The 24,038-nt window shown below is 38.5% G+C and overlaps 1 protein-coding gene across 1 annotated transcript; it reads right to left on the bottom strand.

Annotated features, from left to right (window-relative positions):
- Positions 1 to 471: 471 nt before the first annotated feature.
- Positions 472 to 4,095, bottom strand: NPVF (neuropeptide VF precursor). Its single transcript, XM_051774910.1, has 3 exons — positions 3,942 to 4,095; positions 2,403 to 2,751; positions 472 to 1,520 (listed from the first exon to the last, which is right to left on the bottom strand). The coding sequence occupies exons 1-3, from the start codon at positions 4,077 to 4,079 to the stop codon at positions 1,513 to 1,515; spliced, it is 495 nt and encodes a 164-aa protein (XP_051630870.1). The 5' UTR covers positions 4,080 to 4,095; the 3' UTR covers positions 472 to 1,512.
- Positions 4,096 to 24,038: the final 19,943 nt, after the last annotated feature.

Genomic DNA, 24,038 nt, shown 5'->3' with positions numbered 1-24,038 from the left:
TAGATATTCTCAGGACAGTGGTCTGATTCCTTTGGGTTGAATTAGACCAGTTATAGGTTGAACAAATAGTGTTGTGTTTCAAGTAGCCTCATTAACTTTGTAGAGGAATGGCAACTCAAGCTCTGTCCCAACTATGAATTTATCTGATCAATTTGATTAGGTTTTTTTTCCAAGTTTCTCTAAAGATATGTGGAATGTAAGGATATCTGGTTACTGGTTATTCAGCACAAAAGACTAAGTAAGACAAGAGACAGGAGAAGTAATAAATTAAACTCTTAGATACCTTGAGCAAGAGGAGATAACAAAACTGTAACAAAGAGCAGAACTCTTAGATCACTGCTTATGGGACTCTAGAGGAACCACTCAATGACTTGAGGAGGTTCAGCCAGAGCTCTGTATCTGGTATCATGGATCTCATGGGAAAGTGCAAAACAATGAGATATTTGAGAGGGCTTGTAGGATCTTATAAAACTTATTATGGGATGTTGTAAAGGATGTGGGAAAGTGCTAGTCTTGTTTTGGGATGTTTAGGGGAGCACAAAAGACAGTTACAGGAAGGGATCAAGACAGAAGGAGGGAGAACGAGCATAGGAAAATGGAGAAGAGGAGGGATAAAAGAGACTGACTGCATGCAGTCAAGCTGCTACCAGTAATTTTAGTCAGGCTATGTCCTGTTCCTGGTCTCATGTCCTTGTTAAACTCAATAATTGAATGTTTTCCTATATGAGTGTGCATGGACACTGTGAACATATGCGTGTATGATCTGCTAGTAAATCTCAAGCCGGGCTAGTTGGTGAGTTGAGTGAGTTGAGTGAGTGGTCTGCTTGACATGCAGGTCTAGGGGGAGGAACTGGAGAGATATATTGTCTGGATACAAGCTATTGAAGAGACTGAGCATTGAATGGCTGCTGATGAAGGGACCCATATGTGTGTGTGATTCTAATATCAATTTAAAGCTGGACTAGCTGGTGAGCAGGAGAAGAGATGTTGGAGCCACCTACCAGAGACATGTTGTCTTTGAGATTTATATCTAACATGACCCATAAACAACAGGAAAAGTGCTTTCTCAACATTTTACTTGATTTTGTTTAGGCTACTGGTGATTTTGATCCTGCTTCTGTTTGTTATTCACATTGTAGGTTTCTTTTTATTTGAACCATGCATCTTTATTCATACTATGCTTCTTTTGCTTAAAATGCTTTGAATTATACAGCCATTGTTCTGAAATTAGGTTTTACAACCAACAGGATATGAGTTACACAGAAGTAAATAGAATTTATATTACACTGCCACTGAAGTAAAGTACTACAATAATCACTACAATTATCATTGCCTTATATGTCAAAAGTTTGTACATAATTAATATATTATTCATAACATGAAGACAGGTTTACATTTAGGTTCACGTTTCCTTTTCATGACTTTTGGTTTTGAACACACATTGCAGCTTTTCCAAGTCTTTCAGATTTCATCTTCATAATTTCATCCCAGTATTATTGTGACTCTTAGAATTCATATCCCTAAAAATAGAAGACAAATAAAACAAAATCTCTTCTAATTAGGTGAGACAGTGAGAAAGGAATGAAAGGAATCAAATTAAATAAGTAAAAATTTTGGCTTCTGATTTATTAATTGTGTTTCCTGGCCTGAACTTCTACTCTACACATGTGTCAGATGCAAGTCAGGGGTAGCCAAACGAAACTTGGTTACAAGACAAATGGACAGTTCCAACAAGGCAACAATTCTGATAAGAAGGATGGTTATTGAAGAGCTGGTTTCAATTATTCTTAGTAATGGGCAGGAAATAGCTTTCCTATCCTGAAAAAAATTCTAAGAAGTCAAAAAAAAATTTTTCATCTTAACTTGGAATGAACAATCAAAATTCCAAACATTATCGCTGTAAGACAATCTGGGAAAAAAATAGCTTGAGTGAGAAAAAAACATTTTCAAAATGCTGCTATTCAGCTTGGTATTTTGTCTCTTTTTTTAACTCTAATTTGCATACATTTAGAAAATGGAAGAGTAATTTTTAGGTAAGTTTGTCATTTTATAGTGCTGAAATGGGATATTTTAATGATTTTGAATTTTTTTCACCAAAGCTATAAATTTTCAAAATGGAACCTGATCTAAAAAAGCAGCAAACGTTATCCTGTCATATGAGTATTTTCAGATTTGGCTATTTGGTGACTTTTCATTAGAAAAGATTTTATGAAGAGATTCTTTATTCATTCTTTTGATGAAACTTTTTGATGTGATGAACTGCAAATCTTTCTTTTTGCAAATCAAACTTACATTGAAATGTTTAGGAATATTCCTTGAGGAATTCTAGCTGTATTTGATCATCACTAACCTATGATTTAACATGCATTTTAATATATGGCGTGAACACTGTGTAGTATTACCTGGTTCAGATTCCTGATTGACAGTCAGTGACTTCCCAAATCTCTGTGGCAAATTTAGAAGTGATTGACTGGAACTTCTAACAAGTGGAGATCTCCCAAGCCTGTGTGATACCTTTGGAGCATGATTAGGTATGTTGTCTCCAAAAGCTCTTCCAAATCTCAGGGGCAAATTAGCAAATGGTTTAATGCTTCTTTCTTCTGGATAATTCCTTCCAAATCTAAGAGGTAAATTAGCAACTGAATTTGGCATCTTGTTTAGAGTAAAAGGGTTCATGGTATTTTTTGATGCCCAGTCTTCCATTTCTTCAAAATTGAGACTCCTCTGCATTTCTTCCAAAATATCTTTAATCTAAAGACAAATAATTTAAAAAAGAATAGTATCATTTTATAGGGCATTACTCCAGCTACCAGTCACACAAAGCCTTCATTTTCATCTCACCTTAGAAAGCTGATGGGTAACAGTCTTCTTTTTTTTTTTTGAATGTGTAATGCTTTTTAGCTGTGTTTGCTAAACTCCACATTACCTGTGTCATGATGTAAAGGGTAGCTGTTGCCTGAAAAATAGCTGTAACAGCATGACCCTTCTTATAGAGGAGTATTCTTCCCTGGGCATATTGAAAATCAGGCACTTTTGTTACAAAAATAAGTTTCCAAGCCTTAACAGCAAATATGTACAAATATGGTTTTAAATTTCAGTTAAAAGACACAAATGCCACTTAACCTAACTTCAATTCCTTGCCCCTCTTTGATGACTTCCCAGTTACTGGCAGAGAAGGGGAATGAGCCATTCCAGTTCATACTTCATGATTAAAACATTAAACAAACTATCCCTCTGATTGCACCTGCACACCCTTTCTAGAAGTATGTAAAAGACAGTAAGCTGAAGACCAGAGGATTTCACTAGCACAATTGAAATTGTATTTTGGTTTGAAGAATGTTTATTATACCAATGATGATAAGTCAAAAAGACAGGTTGGCTTTCATTTCCTGGGGAGTATTTGCAGGGCAGATATGAAAAATAATGCAGATGAAGTGTGTAAATTTCATTTGGCATCTATTGAGACATAATAAATGTGCAACCGTGCAAAGAAATTTTTATGGTCAATTCCAGAGTAAAATGTTAAGACCATTAACTATATTAGACTTAAAATGTTCTCTGTTTATTATTATTCTTTGAGTATTACAAGCATGCCTTTATTAATTTTGGATTAATAATCTATCTGTTATATTATGTGCATAAAGTGCCTGACAGGAATATTAATTGAGACCCCACTGTGTAAGAATCATTTCAGAAAAAATCTCAGACTAATCGCAAATCTGTATTGCAAGAAAATTGAAACATTAATTGATTTACGTGGTATATATGTCCAAGTGAATGAACTTCCTGAAAATTCTTTCAGCAAGGTTTTTTCATACTGCTAGTGCTGTAATGCTGAATGCTGCACAATGAAGTTAGGAGAGCCTCTGCCAAAAAGTCCAATATTCTCAGGATCTGATCCACAGTTCCCCCAAATAATGTCATAGTAATACAGATCTTACCTCGTAATATTTATCATCATCTTCTCTGCTCTCCAGACTGGACTTCATTGGTTCACTTAGGCACATACTAGTTGATGTTAGAAAGACCACTGTAGCTAAAGCAAACAGAATAAACTTCTTGGTTGAAATTACTTTCATTTTTCTCAGGTTAAGCTTATTTAGAGAGCTCAGAATCTGTACAGAAAACTTCCATCTTTTTATATAATCAGAAAACAAATTTTTTTTTTTTGCTATTACATCAGTCCAATTCTTAATATTAATTAGGGAACCAATTTGAATATATTTGAAGAATGTTCAGAATTTCTTTTGTGAAGCTTTTTAAACAACATAACTTCTTATTAGGGATACGCTGACCTTACAAATGTTTTCTTCTGATGAAGTATGTCTTAATTAGCTAATTAAGCAACAACAGTAAGGATATACAATAGTCACAATGCTTCATCACCAGTAGACAAAATCACCTTGTTTCTTTCTTTTGTATCAGTGTCTTCAGAAGGACTATGAAAGGAAGCTTTCTCCATGTAAATATTTTTCTGCTTAAATGATCCTTTTGGATCATAGAATGCTCATTTATATACTTACGTAGAGCTAGGGACATTTGGTCCATTGAAATTAAGTGCTGTCTATCTAAGTTGGTGATCAGGTTATAAGAGATGTTATGCGTCAATGTGATCTATTTGCGTGCATAGAGTCTATGCTCTAAATTGGACAGGTTAATTTGCATTCAGAATGGATTAGGCACATGCTTTTGAAACTCTGCCCATCAGTTAAAGTTTTAGAACTTTCAAAGGTTATGTTACATCTATATTCTTTAGGTTATATTTCCAATAGTATTTTTTAAAAAGGCATCTGCACTTTGCCGCATGCAGTGAAAACACTGGACTGCTCATGCATGTTCTGTCCCAGAAGGAGATTCAAGATGTACACTAAATGTACCCTTAAAGTTCACATTGAATCAGTTGCTACATGGGCTGGTGAGCCAGACTAACATAAAAAAAAAATATTGTGTTGTTCTTCCATTTGTTATTCTTAAATTCTTTAACTGATTTAAGTTAATACTTAAAATCAGCTACATATGGAGGAAACCTGATTACTTGTGATAAATACTCACACTGGAAACTGGATTCTAGACATGTTATTTTGCAATTTATCACCAGGGTTGTAAAATGTCTGTTCCATGCAGCACAGGAAACATTGTCTCAAGAGACCTTGTTTTATGTTGTGGCCATCATGGATAGTATGGGCTGTTTATCAATTGACAGTATGCTACTGTCTTTGCTGGACAATGAAGCTGAAGAAGTCGCAAGTAACCTCATTTTAGAATTAAGGTGGCTGTTTTTATGGGTGCGTGCATGGAGCCAGTTCTACCTTAGATTCCCTGAAACTGAGATCCTGAAAGCCATAAACAGCCTTCAGAGGGAAATCCCACTGACAGATTTAAAAGTGAAAAGGGAACAGTTTCTCATAGATGAACTTCACCAGGTGGAGGGGTGTGAAAGATTCTGCTCATTTTTTATGTGACAGGAGACCATCAAATTGTTAAAATAGATGAGAATGGTATCAGCAAGCTAATTAGAAGCCCCTGTGAGAAAAGAATGAATTTTGATCAGTCACTGACTTTTGTATGCCACTTTCCCTTGTTGTTGTACATACTATTTACGTAATCTCCTCTTTGTTTCTTTGCTGTGTGCAATCTTTCTGGCCCTGGCTGACAGCAGAAAAGGTTGGGTTCAAACATCATAGAAATCATAGATTTTTTGGGGGTTGGAAGGGACCTTAAAGATCATCTAGTTCCAACCCCCCATGCCATAGTCAGAGACACCTTCCACTACATTAGGTTGCTGCAAGTCCCATCCAAGTTGGCTTTGAACACTTCAGGGGATGGACTTCCACAACTTTTATTGGCAACCTGTTTCAGTGACTCACCACCCTCATAGTGAAGAATTTCTTCCTTATATCTGATCCAAATTCACTTCTTAAGTTTAAATCCATTCCTATCACTTGTCTTATCACTACAGGCCCTTGTAAAAAGTCCCTCTCCAGTTCTCTTGTAGGCCTCCTTAAGTTACTGGAAGGTACTCTAAGGTCTTCCCAGAGCCTTCTCTTCTCCAGGCTGAACAAACCCATCCCTCTCAGTCCCCATAGGAGAGGTGCTCCAGCCCTCTGATCATCTTTGTGGCCCTCCTCTGGACCCACTCCAATGGACCCATGTCCTTATTATGTTGGGCAGCAACTGTCTCTTTTCACCAGGGGCTGAATGTGGGTTCCTGGCTCTCTGAAGCCTCATGTCTGGGGGCTTCCATCTGTGGGAACAGATGGATTTTTCAAGTTCCTTTTCTTTATAGCTACAATAAAGACAATAATGAATGCAATTCATGCTCTGATATCTATCTAACGTGGTCATTTACCACTGGGCCTTCCTTTTATCTAGCTGCTGGTTTATGAACCTTGATCGATGGTCTCTCAATTAACTGTGTGAAGATATTTGCTTTCTAAATTAAATGGAATTGGCAAGATCCAAAAACTCTTCTGCATTTTTTTGGCACAAATACAAATTTTGTTTTCCCTAGACAGAACAGGAAAATGTATTGATGTTGTCTAAGCCAAATCAGGCTTTCTTGACATTCAGCTTACCTCCTATGTATGTTGATTTTCTAATCAACATAAAGTGAAGTTTTCAGGTATTTTTCATGCCAGACAGTCAGGGAATTGTATGTCCCTATACTTTCTTATAAATTAATTTGCCTTTAATTTGCCAGGAACTCCTTGGAAACTTCAAGTCAAGCAGTTACAATGATTGTTCATTATCTTTCATGAGGAAGAACCTAGTGCTCAAGTACTAGAATGGATAACGTGAGCACTCTTCATCAATGTGACTGAAAATTCTGCTATATTTAAGCCGTCTTCCGTAGCAGCCTAAACTGGCCCAGCTAACTTCCATCTGAGGCAGCTGAGGTATCCTGGCATGATCTATTAAAATTATTAATTTGCAGGGGGAAGACACATTTATTGGAGGCACATTGTGTTGGAGAAGTGGGCTGTTTATTCTCGAATTGCTCCAGCTTGATCCACAAAGGGTCTGATTAAGGCATATAGATGGGAAAGGCCTCTGAGTACAGCTGAAAACAATTTTCGAGTTCTTAGCCTCTGGTCCTACATTTGTTTTGTCTTGCTGTCTTACATCACTCATCAGCCAAGCTCTTCAGAGGACCTGACCATAACTGGACTTCTGTTTTCAAAATTCCCCAGTTCAATAGAAATGAGCCCTGCCATCTACATGTGAAACAGGCCTCACAGGTAGGGCTAATTTTAAGAGTTTTCTCGCAAGTGCATGCTACAAACTAGGACAAGGTAACGTTTGCTTCTTTTTGTCTTTACATTTAGTGTAGGTAAGCACATTTGGCACATTTGACTCTTTATTTAGTGTAAGTAGGCACATTTTGGCACATATGTAGGAGCATTTTGGCTAAGTAGTACAACAATAAGGTGGCTCTGATTTGTCACAAGTTGATGGATATCTACTTAAAAAATTTGACATTAAAATAGAATTAGTACTAATGGCAAAAGTAGCTCAATTTCATAAGCAACTCCAGCGCAGTTATTTGACTCCAGTAAAAGAACAAGTTTTAATATTGCTCTTTCTTTATATAAGAATATACTGATAAATCCTTATCCATTATTAACAACACATTGTGTGAAAACTGCATGTTATATGACTCATGCCACCAATAAGCATATGTGCATTTCCATAATGATAAATCATTCATAATATATTCATTTTGCCATTATGTATTCTATGGCCTATCCTATGGCTCATTTTGAAGAAAGAAGATTTAAAAATGTATAATTTTTTTTCATTGGCAAGCAATTCTATTCATTTTTCACCCATTCCTATGGCATGAAGTGGGTTTTGCTGGCTTTGTTCTGTTGTGCTTCGGTTCTGGTGCACAATGCAAGGTGCATTTGCCCTGAATATATATGACTCTAAGCAGATAAATATACCTTCATTCCACTCAGTATCCTGACACTGTTTACAGATGTAGGCTGGATGTCCCTTTCATACTGGTAATAAATATTTCTGTGATCAGAGGAACCAGTGAAGCTCAGTTTCCCATGACTTTTTGATTGAAGATTTAATGACAATGTATATTCTCTGAGGTCCAGTAACTATTAACCTTACTGTAGGATGTCTGCATGAGCAGCGTGTCTATTCCTGCCAAATTTTACTGAACTTGGCTTCTAGACTTGAGAGTTATCAAGGGTGACTGACAGACACACACTTATGGACAGAGAAACAGATTTGCCTCATTTCATTAGGAAACCAGAACTAAATCAGAAATGACTCTGCTGAAATACCACGGGTATAAAGCCTCAACATCAGTACAATTACTGAGGACACAGTGATAATTTCTATCTTTATTAATGAGGCATTAGCTCAGCTATTGGGATTTTTTAGAAGAATAGGGGAATTCACTCTACTATGAAAGCCCCCTTCTTTGTGTACTATAGGTTGGTATGGAAAAATAACATTTATGAAACCATTTTAAACAACATTTTCACCTATATGTAGCTCTAAGCTTTCCTGTTAGCTGGGTAGTAATAAACAGAGGACAAATGCATACAAATACCAAGGTACAAATAATCTTATTTTAATGTTAACCCCTAGGAATCAGTCACCAACTTTTGAAGATATTTTCCACCTTGATTAGCTGAATCCAGGATACAGATGTGTAACTTCACCTTTTTTTTTCTTTTCTTTCTTTGAGCTTTTGGAGCAGCAGAACAGCATGAGAGACAGAAAACAATGAGAGGCTTGAGTTATTATGGTAACAAGCTGAAAATGACTTTGTCTTCTTGGTGAATAAGGTGTGAACAATAATTCCAGATTAGACAGGTTCTTCAATTATACATTGGTGCTAGTAATAAAATAAACATGTTTTCAATAACATTTGAGATATAAATACGTTCTTTTTTACTAACTACTCTGCAGAGTGTAGTACTGTCCTTACCAATCTACTACAGCATGTAGCAGCTCTTGCCCATTCTTGCCTATTAAAAATTAAAGCCTTTTACCATATATTATTAAAAGTGCTTTGGTTGGCTGCAAATCAAGAAAGACTTCATAAAGTCTTACAAGAACAAGAAATCTGATTAAAGCTACAGTCCACAGGCAGCAATGGAAAGTGCATGAGAAAAAAATACAACAATAAATTATGTCTTAAAAACTCCTTCAGGACTTTAAAAAATCATTAGTAGATTTTATTTGAATTAACTATTAGCCAAAGGACTCTTAATAGATTAATTATTCCATGTTCTCCCTTTACTTTTTCACTTTGGAATCTGTGTTAGTTATAGATTCAAATACCTTCATTCTTTGTTCTCCCCCTTTTCAGAATGTTTTTTTTTCTAGAAGTATTGTACTCATTTAATAGTTCCTCTATGCCTTGTGTATAAACTCTGAGGAGTTTGAAGATTAGGCTGTAGGTTAGCTGAATTGTGTGGTGTGGGGTCTGATTTTCACTGTAGGAAAAAAATGTAAGCAATTTAGGAAAGGAAAAAATTAAGGGAAAACATCCCTGGGGAGAGAAAAAGGCTGCAAGCATTTTACTGACAAAGCTGGAGAAGCAGGTCCAGATTATTTAAAATAAAACCTCTCTCTCTCATGTAGCTTTTAAAGGGAAAAAGGGAGAGAAAAATATGTTCTTCTCATTCTTGCTGTTTTACGATATTGATGTTAGACAGTATTCTGGAATAGAAAGTAAGAATTCATTGGAAGTCCTGGACTTTGCATGTGGTGGTGAAGGAGCTGACAGTGCCATCACCGAACTTCGTGTTGAGTGTTAACCACGAGGCTTGTAACATCTCCCTGAAATTTTGTGGGATCTGCTGCTCCAGCTGGATCCCTACAAATCTATGAGACCTAATGGGGTTCATCCAAGAATCCTCAAAGAGCTGACTGATGTCATTGCAAAGTCTCTCTCAATGATTTTTGAGCGGTCTTGGGAGTCCAGAGAGGTCCCAGCTGATTGAAAACTGGTGAATGTTGTCCCATTTTTCAAGAAGGGCAAGAAGGAGGACCCTGGACACTACAGGCCTGTCAGTCTCACTTCAGTGCCTGGTAAAGTTATGGAAAAGATTATTCTGGGAGATATTGAAAAACACCTAAAATACGAGACAGTTATTGATCACAGCCAGCACAGCTTCATGAGAGGGAAGTCCTGCTTATCAAACCTGATTTCCTTTTATGACAAGGTGACCTACCTAGTTGATGAAGGGAAGCCAGCAATGTAATTTTTTGGATTTCAGTAAAGCTTTCAATACTGTCTCTCACAGGATCCTTCTGGACAAAATGTCCAGCACACAGCTGGATAAACACATCATGTGGTGGGTGAGCAATTGGCTCATGGATTGAACACAGAGGGTAACAATAATAATGGGGTAACATCAGACTGGAGACCTGTCACTAGCGGGGTTCCACAGGGCTCCATCTTACATCCTGTGCTCTTCAACAACTTCATAAGTGACTTGGACGCAGGACTGGAAGGGATATTAAGCAAGTTTGCAGATGACACAAAACTGGGAGGAGCTATTGACTCCCTCAAAGGTAGGGAGGCCCTGCAGAGAGACCTCATCAAATTAGAGGACTGGGAAATCACCAAACATACAGAGTTTAACACAGGGAAGGGCCAGATTCTGCACCTGGGATGGGGCAACCCTGGGTGTGTGTACAGGTGGGGTAATGAGATGCTGGAAAGCAGTGCCATGGGAAGGGACATGGAGGTCCTGGTCAATGGCAAGGTGAATACAAGTCAGCAGTGCCCTGGCAGCAAGGAGGGCCAACCCTGTCCTGGGGGGCATCAGGCAAAGCATCGCCAGCCGGTTGAGGGAGGGGATTATCTCGCTCTGCTCTGCACTGGGACGGCCTCACTTTGAATATCGTGTGCAGTTTTGGGCACTGCAATATAGGAAAGATATTCAGCTCCTATAGAGCATCCAAAGGAGGTCAACGAAGATGGTGAAGGGTCTTGAGGGGAAACCGTAGGAGGAGCGGCTGAGGTCACTTGGTCTGTTCAGCCTGGAGAAGAGGAGACTGAGGGGAGACCTCATTGCAGTCTTCAGCTTCTTCGTGAGGGGAAGAGGAGCAGTAGACCCTGATCTCTTCTCTCTGATGACCAGTGATAGGGCAAGAGGGAATGGCCTGAAGTTGTGTTAGGGGAGATTTAGGTCAGATATTAGAAAGAGGTTTTTCTCCCAGAGGGTGGTTAGACACTGGAATAGGCTCTCCAGGGAAGTGGTCACAGCACCAAGCCTGACAGAGTTCAAAAAGCATTTGGACAACACTGTCAGGCGCGTAGTGTGACTCTTGGGGATGGTCCTGTGCAGGGCCAGGAGTTGGACTCAATGATCCTTGTGGATCCTTTCCAGCTTGACATATTCTGTGATTCTCTGATTATGTTGAGGAAAAGTGAGAAGGAATGTGAGGCAACACAACCACCATGCTGGGGCCATGGTCAATGGCTGGAAATTACTTTTGAAGCTTGCAGAGAAATAATAATTCACAATTCTATCTCTAAAGGTCCCCAACCCACCAACATGAGCCTGGGGAGAAGTGGGGGAAACTTCTGACTCATTTCAGGCATGCATCTTCCAGTGCCAGTGTCAGAGATGTGGTCATCTCTGACAAACCAGGCCACCTGATGCTTCTTGCCAGCTCCAGAGGCCTGCCAGCTTCTTCCAGCTTTTGTTGATGTTGACCAAATAAGCTGGAGCCAGAAAAAGGCTTGACAGATGTCTCTGCTGTCATCTCACCTAGGAAAGAAATGAGGACTATCCAAGAAGGCAGGAAGCCATTGAGCAAGCCTCCTACCAGGTCTTCTCAGCTGGCTGAAATAGGTCTTGGGAAAAGAGAAACCAATTTGACAGAAAACAGACAAGATTACAATGTAGACAGTTGTCTGATTATTGCAGATCTTATGCAGCTTTCTTTGAAACTTGCTACTGGATATTGCTGGACAGCTTGGCTGCTTTAGCATTGACATTTTTATGGGCTTGTGAAAAAAAAGTCACTTTTTTACCCTACTTTTCCTCCATCTCAATTTATATATATATATATATATATATATATTTATTGTTAATCTGAAATATAAAGGACAGATGCTTGTGAAGATCTGATCCCTGTGGTGTGACTATGGGATCAGAAAGTTTCTAATGGGACGACTTGGAATGATAAGGTACAAGTGAGTACTGGAACCCATGCATTGGCTGTTCTGCAGCTCATTGTGGTATCTCAGGGCAGTTGAATGAAGAAAGCTCATGAAGACATACATGCAAAAATAAAAGCACTGACAGGACAAATCTATCCCCATGCAGGATGGGATATGCCATTTTTAAATGAAAGAATCTAGAGGGAAACACCAGGATTACTCAGGTTTAATTGCTGTGCTGATTTGAGGCCAATATATACTAAAATGGCTGTGTGCAACCTCACTTCATTTTGAAAGAGAATATTTTGAAACTGTTGCACAGGGGTCCCTAATTTATCGTAAAATCATAGAATATGCTGAGATGGAAGGTACCCATTAGGATCATCGAGTCCAACTGCTGGCCCTGCACAGGACACCCCAAGTCACGCCATGTGCCTGAGAGCGTTGTCTAAACTATGAGTAAAGAACCTTTATTGGTCCTTCCAGGAGTTACCAGTAGTGTCCAGCATTTCTGGGATGGCCTGGAAATGGCCTGGAAGAGTCACTCTTTAATTATGTATTGGTTTAGACATCAGAAACTTTTAGTAAGACGCTGTTCCTCAAAATCCTTATCAAATGCCAAGTCAGTTCATTTGCTACTCAGTTCCCTGAACCTCACACTAATTTTCTTAAGAGACAAAATCAAGGGGTTTTAGTCCAAATAGCAAAGGAGTTCTGGTGGCAGTTGCTGCACTGTAAAGGAAGTGCCAGGAGCAATGAGAGCTGTGTGTTGTGCCAGTGCAGTAAAAGAGTAAGAGGCAGAAAGTGCAGGAGGAGCAGAGCAAACTTGGGCAGTCTGTGCAGGACATCGATTTAAATCTTAGTTCCTTGTTCTTGAATGTAAGAACTAAGTAAATTTTGAGTTATAGTGCAATAATTCCATTGCTGCATTGTGGTGACTGTGTAAGGCCACTTGAGCTCTCCTCTTACAGTTTATGATTTCACCACAATCCCCTGGTGGATTTACAGCCTTGTAATTTTTTACAGTAGTGAGCTGTTTATTTTTCTGTTTACAACAGTACATCACTGGAGAAATTGGTAACAGCCACCTAGTTCTATCAGATAGTTGACTATAGTCTTGCATTTGCTTTTGTAGCAAAAATTAAAATTTTTCTTTAGGAACAGGCTGACAGAGGCTGGGGACAGAGAAGGGAAGCTCCTTTTCTGGCTCTCTGTCTCTTTAAAAATTGTTTAATTTAGCAACTCTTTGTCTCGATGCAGAAGAGCATAATGACTACCAATTTCACATCTCTCTGTGACAAACAGCTGTAAGACTCCTACTTTCACATGGATTCCTTTCTCTTTCTTGCCCTCCTGCTGTACATTAATTTCTCAATTAAAGTTCATCTCACCAGCCTCTCACACAGGATATCACTGTAATAGAAAGCTGAGGGGAGGTCAGTGTGGAACACCACAGGTGGATGCAAGGACTGAGCAAGAGGCAGGTCTTGAGCTTGATCTCCCCCTAACACAATGCCACGGATTTTGGTTCAGAACAGATGGATGTAACCGTTAATTTGATTAGTTGTGAGTGTGGTAGGGAGGTAATCACAGCAAAAGGGGATGAGCACAGTAGGTAGGTAATTTAAGTGTCATATGCTAGTCTGCTGTAGTGTCACAGCCATATTCTGCTCCACAGGTAACTGTGCCAATTACTTAGTGCAAATAAATAAATATAAGCATCTAACAATCAGCTCGGTTGGCCAATCTACTCATTGTACCCTGAGCACTGAGAGAGAAGACATCACAAACTTGGCAACAGTGCTGGAGAGCTGCTTAAAAGAGTTAAGTGTTTGAATAGAGAGGTAGGGGATACCCAGAAGCTTTTGATTTTAATGGAAGTAACTGACCTTGGCATTCAGAAAAACTCAGTGTCTCTACTAATATCTCTCAGTATAACTTCCAGTGATTTTACTGTAGGTCAAAAAGAATATCTGAGGCCAAAAGGAACCAAACCTCTGCAGACTAATGGACGTATAATAGACATGTTTGCAGGACTGTGGTTTTAGATGAACACAAATTATTGGAAAGAAGTTTTATTACAAATTATTTCTAATTCTAATTAGAAAATTAATATTGTAGAGTCATAGGATCAGTTACATGTGGGGGATTTTTTGTTTCTTTTTGTTGCAAAAAACAAGGTGCCGGATGTGACATATCATAATCATTCTGTCTTATTCTTGAGCCTGAGATGTGAAGTTATATACTAAAAAATCTATCTTGATATCTACTTTGCCAAGAATCCTAAGATTGGACATTTGCTTGGGAAAAAAGCCCACATGTCCCCTACCTTGACTCTAAATCTACTGATTTAGATTGTAAGTTGGTATTTTCAGGGCGTATTTTTAATTAAACTATAGATAAAACCTTAAGATGCTTAGACATTAACAACTGGTTTTAGCTGGTGCTGTACTCAGCACTGGTCGATACAATACATACCACAATTTTTAGTCAGAATTTTGTATGCTCTGTCCTAGGTTAGGCCATGGTAGTGCCTAAAACAGCTCATAATTTTCTATATTTTGCTTATATGTAGACCTTCATTATTGGTAAAAGTATCTAAATTGGGCTATTACACAGTTTGGCTAGCATTCTTCCTTTGGCCAAACACTGTTGTGTGCAAACGAAAGAGAAAAGCCACGCCAAAGGATTTATTCAGCAATGTCTCCCTTTAACCACATGAGGGCATGAGATGTTTATTTAAAAGAGTTTTTAGGCATATGATTGGGAAATGTATAAGGATAGGAAGCCTGCCTGGTAAACTGGGATCAGAATTATCACTTGCTTTTTTTTTGCAATCAAAGTACGCAGCAAACAATTATTGAAAATGACATTAACCTAAAATATAGTAGCAAACAAAAATACAGCATGGAAGGGAAAGAATATCAAAACAGATTTTAAATATCCCCATTAGTTAACCTGGCCTTTAAATATAGTTTTATGATTCTCTGTAAATAAAATCTGAAATCTTCCATATAACCCTGCATGTATGACTTTAATAACCTGAACATTTAAATTAAATGAGGAGGCTGCTCTGAGATATAGCAACCTATATCTGGAGTAAATCCATTTCATTAATTGCCTAGATTACATTAATTTTTGTCATTGACTTGCAAGATGAGTAATATGCTCTATACATCACAGCCCAGATCCAGCAAAGCACATAAAATCATAGTTAATGATGTTAAGTGCTTGAGTAGTTCTCCTTGAGCACATGCCTTAAGCTGAATATGTATTGAAGTGCATTCCAACACAGAGAAAGTGGTACAATCAAACCTTTAATTAGTTTTAAAATGGAATTCAAAATGCAATGCAATTCTTTGCACTTTACATTGAAAAAAATGCATGCTTTGAGACTCTCTCGGGACAGACATGACTAAACCCATTTATCCACTTTGGTTTCCAAAGGGAATGAATGTGTATTGTTTTCTGCTGTTGTTCTACCCTAAATTTATAAATTTATTTTGCTCAGTCAACTGGTTTGTTTACAGCAGAATATTTATAAGGCTATTTCCAAGTCTATTTTTTATGGATTTTTTATTTATAAGATAATTCACCGATCTTATTTGTATTTTAAAGGTTGGAACCTTTTTACTTCTGTTTCTGTAATTTTAAATCAAAGCAAAAATGATCAGCAGTCACACTGTATAAGCAAGTGTTCACAGTACCTGAAAGCTTGGTTTTTTTCAAAATAAGTAGAAAATTCTTTTCAAAATAAGTAGGAAATCAGGATTTTGTACTGCACATTTTCGATCCAGGTATTTGATCCAGCTCACACATTTCAGAGGAACTATAAATCTAGGTCTTGTATTTCATGCCATTTTGTGCTTTCAATTCTGCAGTATTTGCTATGTGCCTTTGACATACTGATACCTGTCTAAATAAAATTGCTGCACACAGGTGAATTCAAAATCCAAGAGGGAGCACTGTCCTGATCCTCTCAGAGAGAAGAAACTGAGAGAAGGAGTTATGAATTCAATCCATTCTTCAGCAAAACTTGAAGTACTGTCTTCTTTGTCTTTGGTATAAAAGCCATTACTTCTTTGTGGTAAATGTATTTCTACAGGGAGTCTAAATAATGCCCAGAGTAATAGCAGGCAGAGGCAAAACTATTCCTGAATATAATGTGGTTGGTACAGTACAGCAGAATTTGCTCTTGAACTAGCAGACTGCAGGTGTTGGTTACTTTTACCTGGGCTACAAAACCTTCCTATGTCAATGTCTAGGGTTAGATCCATTTTGTTTGCTCCAATGGTTGAATCTTGACATCTTGCATTTTTAAGTGCTCTATGAAAGCTTGCCTGAAAATCCTTCCCAACAAATGATAAAATCACTTGAGACTGCTGATCCACTTGTACAACAGAGAAGCTCACACATCCCTTGACTATGTTGTCCCTCAGAGTTAAAACACAAGTATGTGAGAGGAATTGCAACAAGAAGAGGATGTGTCCATATTGCATTCTTACCCTGGTAAAATGGCTACTGATGCTAAATGTGCACTTTCAGTCCCCAAAACAGTCTATAGTATGTTTGACTGCATTTCTTTGATGTTCCCTAATGTGTCTGCTCCTTGCTAGCAATGAAGCACTTGCATATCTTAATCTCCAAAGCTATCAGCTCATCTCCATGCTCTCTTAAATGAATGAGGCAATGAACACGGTGTCAGATACTGTTTTCCAGTAAGTTTTGCTGATCCACTAATGCATCGAATATATTTGAATTTATTATTCACATAACTTTTTATGGAATACTATTATGCCAATTTGGTTGATAGCCACTGTAACCTTCTTGGTAAGTTACAGCATGGTGAGGTCACTATTCCTGGATGTGGTTTGCTGTATCATGCACTGTATGCTGAGGCCATACCATCCTCATATGAAGCAGGAGAGAGCAGCTAGTTGTTTTGATTTGTGGCTTTTTAAAAAAGATGTCTTGTTTTCAAATGGAGAACTGATTAGAGTGAACGATTTAATATTGCTCTTCCTCAAAAGCAGTGTGGTCTTGGGAAAGGATCAAACAGTCCCTCTAAGTTGGCTTCGACCTTCCTGACTTCATGTTGTTTTTAAATGAAATGTCTGACACATTCTCCAGCTGGGTTGTTATTTTGTTCTTCTTGACAAAGTAATTCAAAATTCACTGAAAAACAAGCTGAATGGATGAGGGATTTTTTTTTATAGACATCTGTAGCTTCCTTTCAGAGCCGATATGATCTTTCATCTAGACAAAAAAGGCTTTGATCCAGACTCTAAGATCGCCCTGTCTTCCAGTTAATTGGTGTTAGTGAGGTAGGTTTGACAGTCCCTAACACAGTCTGCAAAATTCCTTACTCTGTTAAGACCTGTCTATTGTGGCTCAGTCAGCTCAAAGACATCAGCTTTTTCTCATTTGACTTCTGTCCCACTGGGGATGGTTACAGGTTTTATTTGCTTTCATTATTTTCTCTTGTAAAACCATTGAATGCCAACGAAGCAAAATACCTGTGAAATCAAGCTAAAGCATTGTCTTACAGATTTTCCTGTAACCTTTAGTTTTCACAAAAACTCACAGATAAGAGAGGAAAGGAGAGGATCATGTCAAAAAATGTGCTCTTTTAATATCTTGCCCGTTCTTGGGAGTGGTCATATCTGCTTTCCTTTTACATATTTGCTAATTGAAAAAAAAAGGCAAGCATCTTTCCTCCTACCGTGTGTGCATCAGTTGTGCACTGTGCATTTTGAAGTATTATTCTCTAAAGAAAAATGGTCATTTCAAAATCCCAATTTTACTGAAAACAAAATCTGTTCCCTTCCTTCATGGTTGGACACGACAGAATAAAAGAAATCTTCTCCACTCTGTAGCAGTTGGCACTGATTGTAAGAATTTGGCAAAGAGATCATACTGTGTGGGGCTTTTTCTCAGGCTCCTGTGTTAATTCAGACTGTACACAGTGAATAAACAGAGCCCTCACAAACACACTATTATCAGAATGAGAGAGGAGACAGGAAAGAAAGACATAAAATTAATTTCCTTTTCTGTCTGGGGGGCACTGCAAAAACCCTTGTCACCTCCATCAGGGACCACTGCAACTCCAGATTGCCATCCCTAGACTGCAAGGAATATTACAACCGAAGAGCAAAACACTAACAATTGCACTAAAAGAGCACTAATATTACACCTAAAGAGCACTACAATTTCCTGTGTGGACAGTCCAAGTTTCTCCTGCTGAAAACCTTGCTGCTTCGTAATCTATCCTTTTCCAATGGAACTAATCACCTTTTTTTCTCAGACAGTCTAACAATTACAATTACTCAGTTAAACTTCATATTTAAAAAAATTATGTACCCAAAAGTGTGTCAGCTTTTTCCTGCAACAGTGATTAGTCCCATACATTGCATTACGCTTTTACTTAGATCCTGTCCACTTCTTTAACTTTGCAGCTATGGTAAAGCTATAACTTCACCAGAAAATGCAGTTTTTTCACTTGTTTGTGAGATGGTGGAAATGAGCAACCCCTGATGAAAAAGCACAGGTGAAAAGGATCCTTAAATAGGTGATTCAATCAAATGCTACCAGAACATGCAGCTGTCATGTTCCTGAGAATCTATGGGCAGTGACGATTTGCCAGCTATTCTTAAAGTACAAGCAACAATACAATAGAGAAAAAATCCCATTTAAGTATCCTGCTGAGCTATTGCAGTATTGCTTTGGGTGCCAGCAGGCAGGTCCCCAACCCAAAAGCTATTGACCATTGCATTACTGAAAAGTCTGACTCCAAATTAACTCAACATTCCAGAGCTATATTTTGGAAGGAGTGTAGTATCTTCGTGGTGTGTTTATTGTCTGCAAAGCTAGGGGGTAAGCTTACTTGTGGCCCTGGCATCTGATCATGAGAGCATATATGAATTTCAATATTGAAAATACTAAAGAAGAAAGTAGAGATTCCTCATCTGCTAGGCATAAAAAGCACAAAGCAAAAATCAGTATTAGCTGATATGTTTGAGAAACTATGTGACAGCTATGACCCTACAGCTTTTATTGATCTTGGCAGTTAGAGATTTAATATTGATTAGAAACTGATATACCACTGACATGCACATATCCATTTTCTTCTGAATATATGTCTCATCTTTTTTCTCCAGGTTCATGTCTAGAGCAAAGATCTCAAGAGTTCAATGCACTACTCAATAGTAGCTTCTGCATCCCACAGCTATTTTTTTTTAGTGCAGCCTATTTCTAAAAGCTGATAGGAAGGTAGTGCCTTTGAACTGAAGTGAACATAGATATCTGCAGAGGATAAGGTTTGATCATAACTGAAACTCAGGTTTGGGAAAAAAAAGGCAGAAAAATTAAATGAGGCTTCTATATTGATGAAAAAAATCCAAATCGCCATTGCAAATAAGAAGAGAAGCCAGCACGTAAATGAAGACACACGTTTACAATTATTTTGCTAATGAGGGCCAAGACAAAAGACTGTTAAAAGAGCTAGTCCTTTGCTCAACAAAGAAGAGATATCGAAGGACAAAACCTCTTTTCACAAGTAATGCTGACATGCCCAAGTTGAAACCATCTGTGACAAACACATCAGTGGACATTGAGATTGTTCAGATGTGGGTGACTTTCAGGTTTTGTGGAGAAGACAGATATATAGCTCCAGTGGCTGGATCCTTGGGTGAGGAGCTCAGTTAGTTCATGATGGGGTTCATGGCCATGCGTGTGTGTAGCTTGGAGGGCTTGACCAAGCTGCCCTAGTCTGATCTGTTTTCCACACCAGCAGCTTCTGCCTCCTGTGGGATGGAGTGTCTCATCTCCGTGAGATTTGCAGCCTTCAAACTGCAGCTTACATGCTGTTCCAAGGGCTTCCTGACTTTCTGAAACATCCTCAGACTGCCACTTTTAGCAGTCACAGTTGCAGAAATGAGGGACGTGAGGATCATTACTCCAGTTCTGCAGCTGTGAGCAGTAGCTCCAGAGTCTGAAGAAGAAAACATAACATGACCAAGTGCAATAAGCAGCCACTGTGTAGGGGTTGCCATTAATTTTGGACTGCGGATTTTTGTTTGTTCCATTGTGTTTAAGAGGTGTAACAATTTATTTTTAGCATAGTAGTGTGTAATTTTTCCATTGGCTGACTTCCTTAGGAAAGTGTTACAAATGTAGTGATTATTCTCTAGTATCCTGAGACAAGTGCCTAGCTGTTTCCATATCACTACTGAAATCTGAAACCAACGAGAGATTTGGGGCAGTTGTTAATATATACAGTACATATATAAACTCAAAATCTCCTACATGAGCTTAGGGTTTTTCTCATGTTTAAGCACTTAGGATTGATTTAAAGCGACTGATGGAATAACTAGGCTTTATGCATTAGACATGAAAGGCATTTGAACAAATTCCAGTTTGGCATTTAGGTCTGGCATTTTCAAGATTTGCTCTTAGCTCACTTTCTTTCAAGAAAATTGGGATTGTGCTTTCCTCAGCTCTTCAAGCATTTCCAGATAAATACCTTTGGAGAAGAGAAATCTGGCTAAAGAATGTGCTTGCTTTTTCTTCTTATTCACAGTTTCAGCAAGTTTTTGTATTTTTAACCTCTTCAGGTCTGAATTTGTGAGAAAGTTCAGTCATAGGCCAAGGAGCTTCATTTACTTATCTCTAAGATTTTGGACTGGCATAGATATAATCTCATTAGGGTATCCATGGAGAATGACATGCAGGGGGAAGTAGCTTCTATTGTTTACTTGTACTCTATGTTGGGATAATCTGTGAAGCCCTAGTGGAGTTGTAACTCTGAACATGCTGATCAGAAGCATTAAGGAAATTAACATAAAGCTCTATTAATGGCTTAAGGGAATCTGACTAAACAAACAAGGCTACACTGAGCAATAAGTGTGAGTCTCAGACTGCATGACTTTCCTCATAACTACTCTAATTAATTGCTACAAAAGATTAATTTTATAATACAGCATGGATATCAAAGGGAATGGCTTAGTGATTTAAGTGTTACGTGTCTCCCCAGGAGATTCAGATTCAGTCCTTCATGCAGCTGTTGTCAGCCTTCCAAAATATAATAGCTAAAATGAATGTCTTGTATTTTACTGCTAGAGTTTCTATGGAATAAAGACCTCAGATGTTCTTCTGCTGAAGTCAGTGGTAGGTTGCTATTAATTGCATTAGAAGCAGAAGCAGGTCCACAAACATAAAAACCAAATTCAGCTTTGAAACTCTGTTTGCCCTCTTTCATAAATTTAAAACCATGTCTTCACACAAAATATCCTTGCCAAAATTCTGCTTTCCAGCAGTGGTCCAGCTATACGTGGTGACATGAGCTTCGTACAACTAATTTACAAGCTCACAAGTTGGATGTATAATTAGCTGAAATTGATTGCATCGGTTTCTCAATCAAGATGTGGCAGAACTGTGATTTAGTGTGTTTGAAAGTGCAGCAGAGCAGGATCCTACCTAGGCTATAAAATTTCTTATGAAATATGTTAAAGGAGATGATTGTAATGGCATGGCCTCTCCTTTGGTCACTCATTCAATTCTGCCCTAGTCCAGAAAAACAGTGATGTGGGGTTCCTTGGAGGAGTTTGAGCCCAGTAAGTGCTTTCTTTTTGGATTGAAGCAAAGGGCTTTTTTATATGCTGCTCTGCTGCTGCCTAATAACCTGTATGTAGGATTCTGAACTGGAACTTTCAGGTTAGAGGACAGAGCACTTGCCCAAGAGCTCAGGCACACAGAACAGGACTCACACCAGGTAACACTATTTGTCTAGTTGTCTGAGGTGATTGACTTTACTCCCTTCATGATCCGCAGAGAAAAATATGCACTTTTCAGGTGCAATTCCTCTGACTTCAAGACTTGAGTTTTAGGAGAAGGTGAATGGCACCCAGACCGACTCGGTAACTCTACTTTTGGTTAAAGGTTTCCCAACTGCAATCAATCTGTTGCTTTGAATAGTTGCCAGTATTGCCTTTCAGTGGCACAACTGAGCCTGTGGTATCTATATGAATAGTTTTAGTGACAGCAAATATAAGACAACATGACTTTCATTAGTCCCAGTGAAGAGAGTGAAGTCAAGTCACATAATCTTATATTTGCAAGGCCACACACATAAGAAGTGCCCTGATAGCTCAGCTGATGTGTGATACCCTAACTGTACATCTGAGCCCAAAGGGTCATCAACCAGGCTTGTTAATCACCTCAGTGAAGAACTGCCAAGCAGAACAATGTCCCTCTACTTGTAGATCTTGGCCGAAGCTGTTCTTATTTGATGGCTGGCCTGATCATTCCTCTCCAAAAACTTGTGAATGGAATCCAATAATGATTCTTGGTTTGTTTGCACAAGTGTTTCCATTGCTTCTCCCTCACTTAATATTTATTTGCATGAGCCAAGTTGGAGGCTTATGTTTTAAAGAAAATGAATGGTGAAATAAGACTCTGAATTCAGAATTAGGAGCCTAACTAGGTGACCTGATTTTTAAAAATGTCAATTGCCCAGAAAAGTCTTCCAGCTCTAGAGACCATTAAGAAAATCTTAGCTTTATAAGTTTTATTACAATTATTATTTATGGTATGTATTGCCATAGTATCCTGGCAGCGCACAAAGACCCATTGTGTGAGGCACTGTACGACCACAGAGATGAAAGTTACACGGATTAAAATTCCTGTTCCATGCCTGTTTCGCGGTGGAAACAAACTCAGAATATGCACACCTCACACAGCCCCTCTTTGGAAAACGTCTGTCAGCTATTCAGATGTTCTACTTTTAAATGAGACAGTCAAGCAGTAGCCTTCGCAGGGCAGAAGAGGAGCCAAGAAGCTTTGTCCTGTGCACCCCATTATTTCTGAGACCCCTCTGGACAATGGTTAGAGACCCTCTCTGTTGCTCTCCATCCCTGGGCATGCCACAGTTGCTCAGTACGAGCCCAGCCAGCTCTCTGCATGCAGCACTAATGGCTTTGGCTGAACTGACAGGTCCCCTTATTTGCGGCTGTTTCTGTGCCTTTCACTCCCGATCAAAAATGTTTACAAAGGTGCAGTCAGGGGATGAAGGCGAGGGGAGCAGAAGAAAAAAAAATCCAATTTTGTTTGGAAACAGTTTCAGAGCTTAATTAGTAAGGAGGGGGGTGGGAAGGGGGACTGAACAGGTGGTGTATTATTCTGCCAGGGATCTTCAAATGGGAAGGAGTGCATATTGTTAGTTTGCTGCAGAATGAAAAATGAGAAGGTCGACAGTACCTGGATACCTAAGATTGGGTGAGCTGCTGAAGTAAGGTCAGAGTTATATGCACATACATACTCAAAAAAATCTGCATAGAAAAAAAAATTCCTTTTTGCCCACAAGGGGACAGATCCCAGCTCCGCATCAGAGATTTACATGGATTCATATTCATTACATTAGCAGTAGCCACATTTAGCAGTGATTCCCAAAGGAGCAGGAAAATGATGGCCTTGAAGAAAGCTGCCACATTTCAAACTCTCCAGCTGTGCCTTGCCACCATTGCTACATTCCACTGCCAAATGCAGTAATTTATGAATTTGTCTTTTTTATCTGAAAAAAATGTTAATTTACAGAATGAAAAGAAGAATAGGAAAGGACTAACATGCCTAGAAAAGGAATGTCTGAATTTTCTTTTAACTGCTTTATAATTATTTCTCTGATGCTAAAAATGCTATTTGTGTTCATAATATAATTATTATTTCACATTAGATGCTTAGAAGAAAGTAGGGATGCCAACAGATACAGCAGTCCAGCTTACAAAAATCATTCTAAAGACATGGTAGCCCAACAAGACTGCTACAGAGTTTGAATACATAGAGAATGAATTATGAATAGTAATGATTTTTTGTTTTGTTTCTTTAAGTACTGAGCATGTGC

This window comes from Manacus candei, unplaced genomic scaffold (genome assembly GCF_025592945.1).
Source record: "Manacus candei isolate 608988 ecotype Guabito, Panama unplaced genomic scaffold, ASM2559294v1 h1tg000237l, whole genome shotgun sequence".
Classification (NCBI taxonomy): Eukaryota; Metazoa; Chordata; class Aves; order Passeriformes; family Pipridae; genus Manacus; species Manacus candei.
This window is presented reverse-complemented; position numbering and strand designations above follow the sequence as displayed.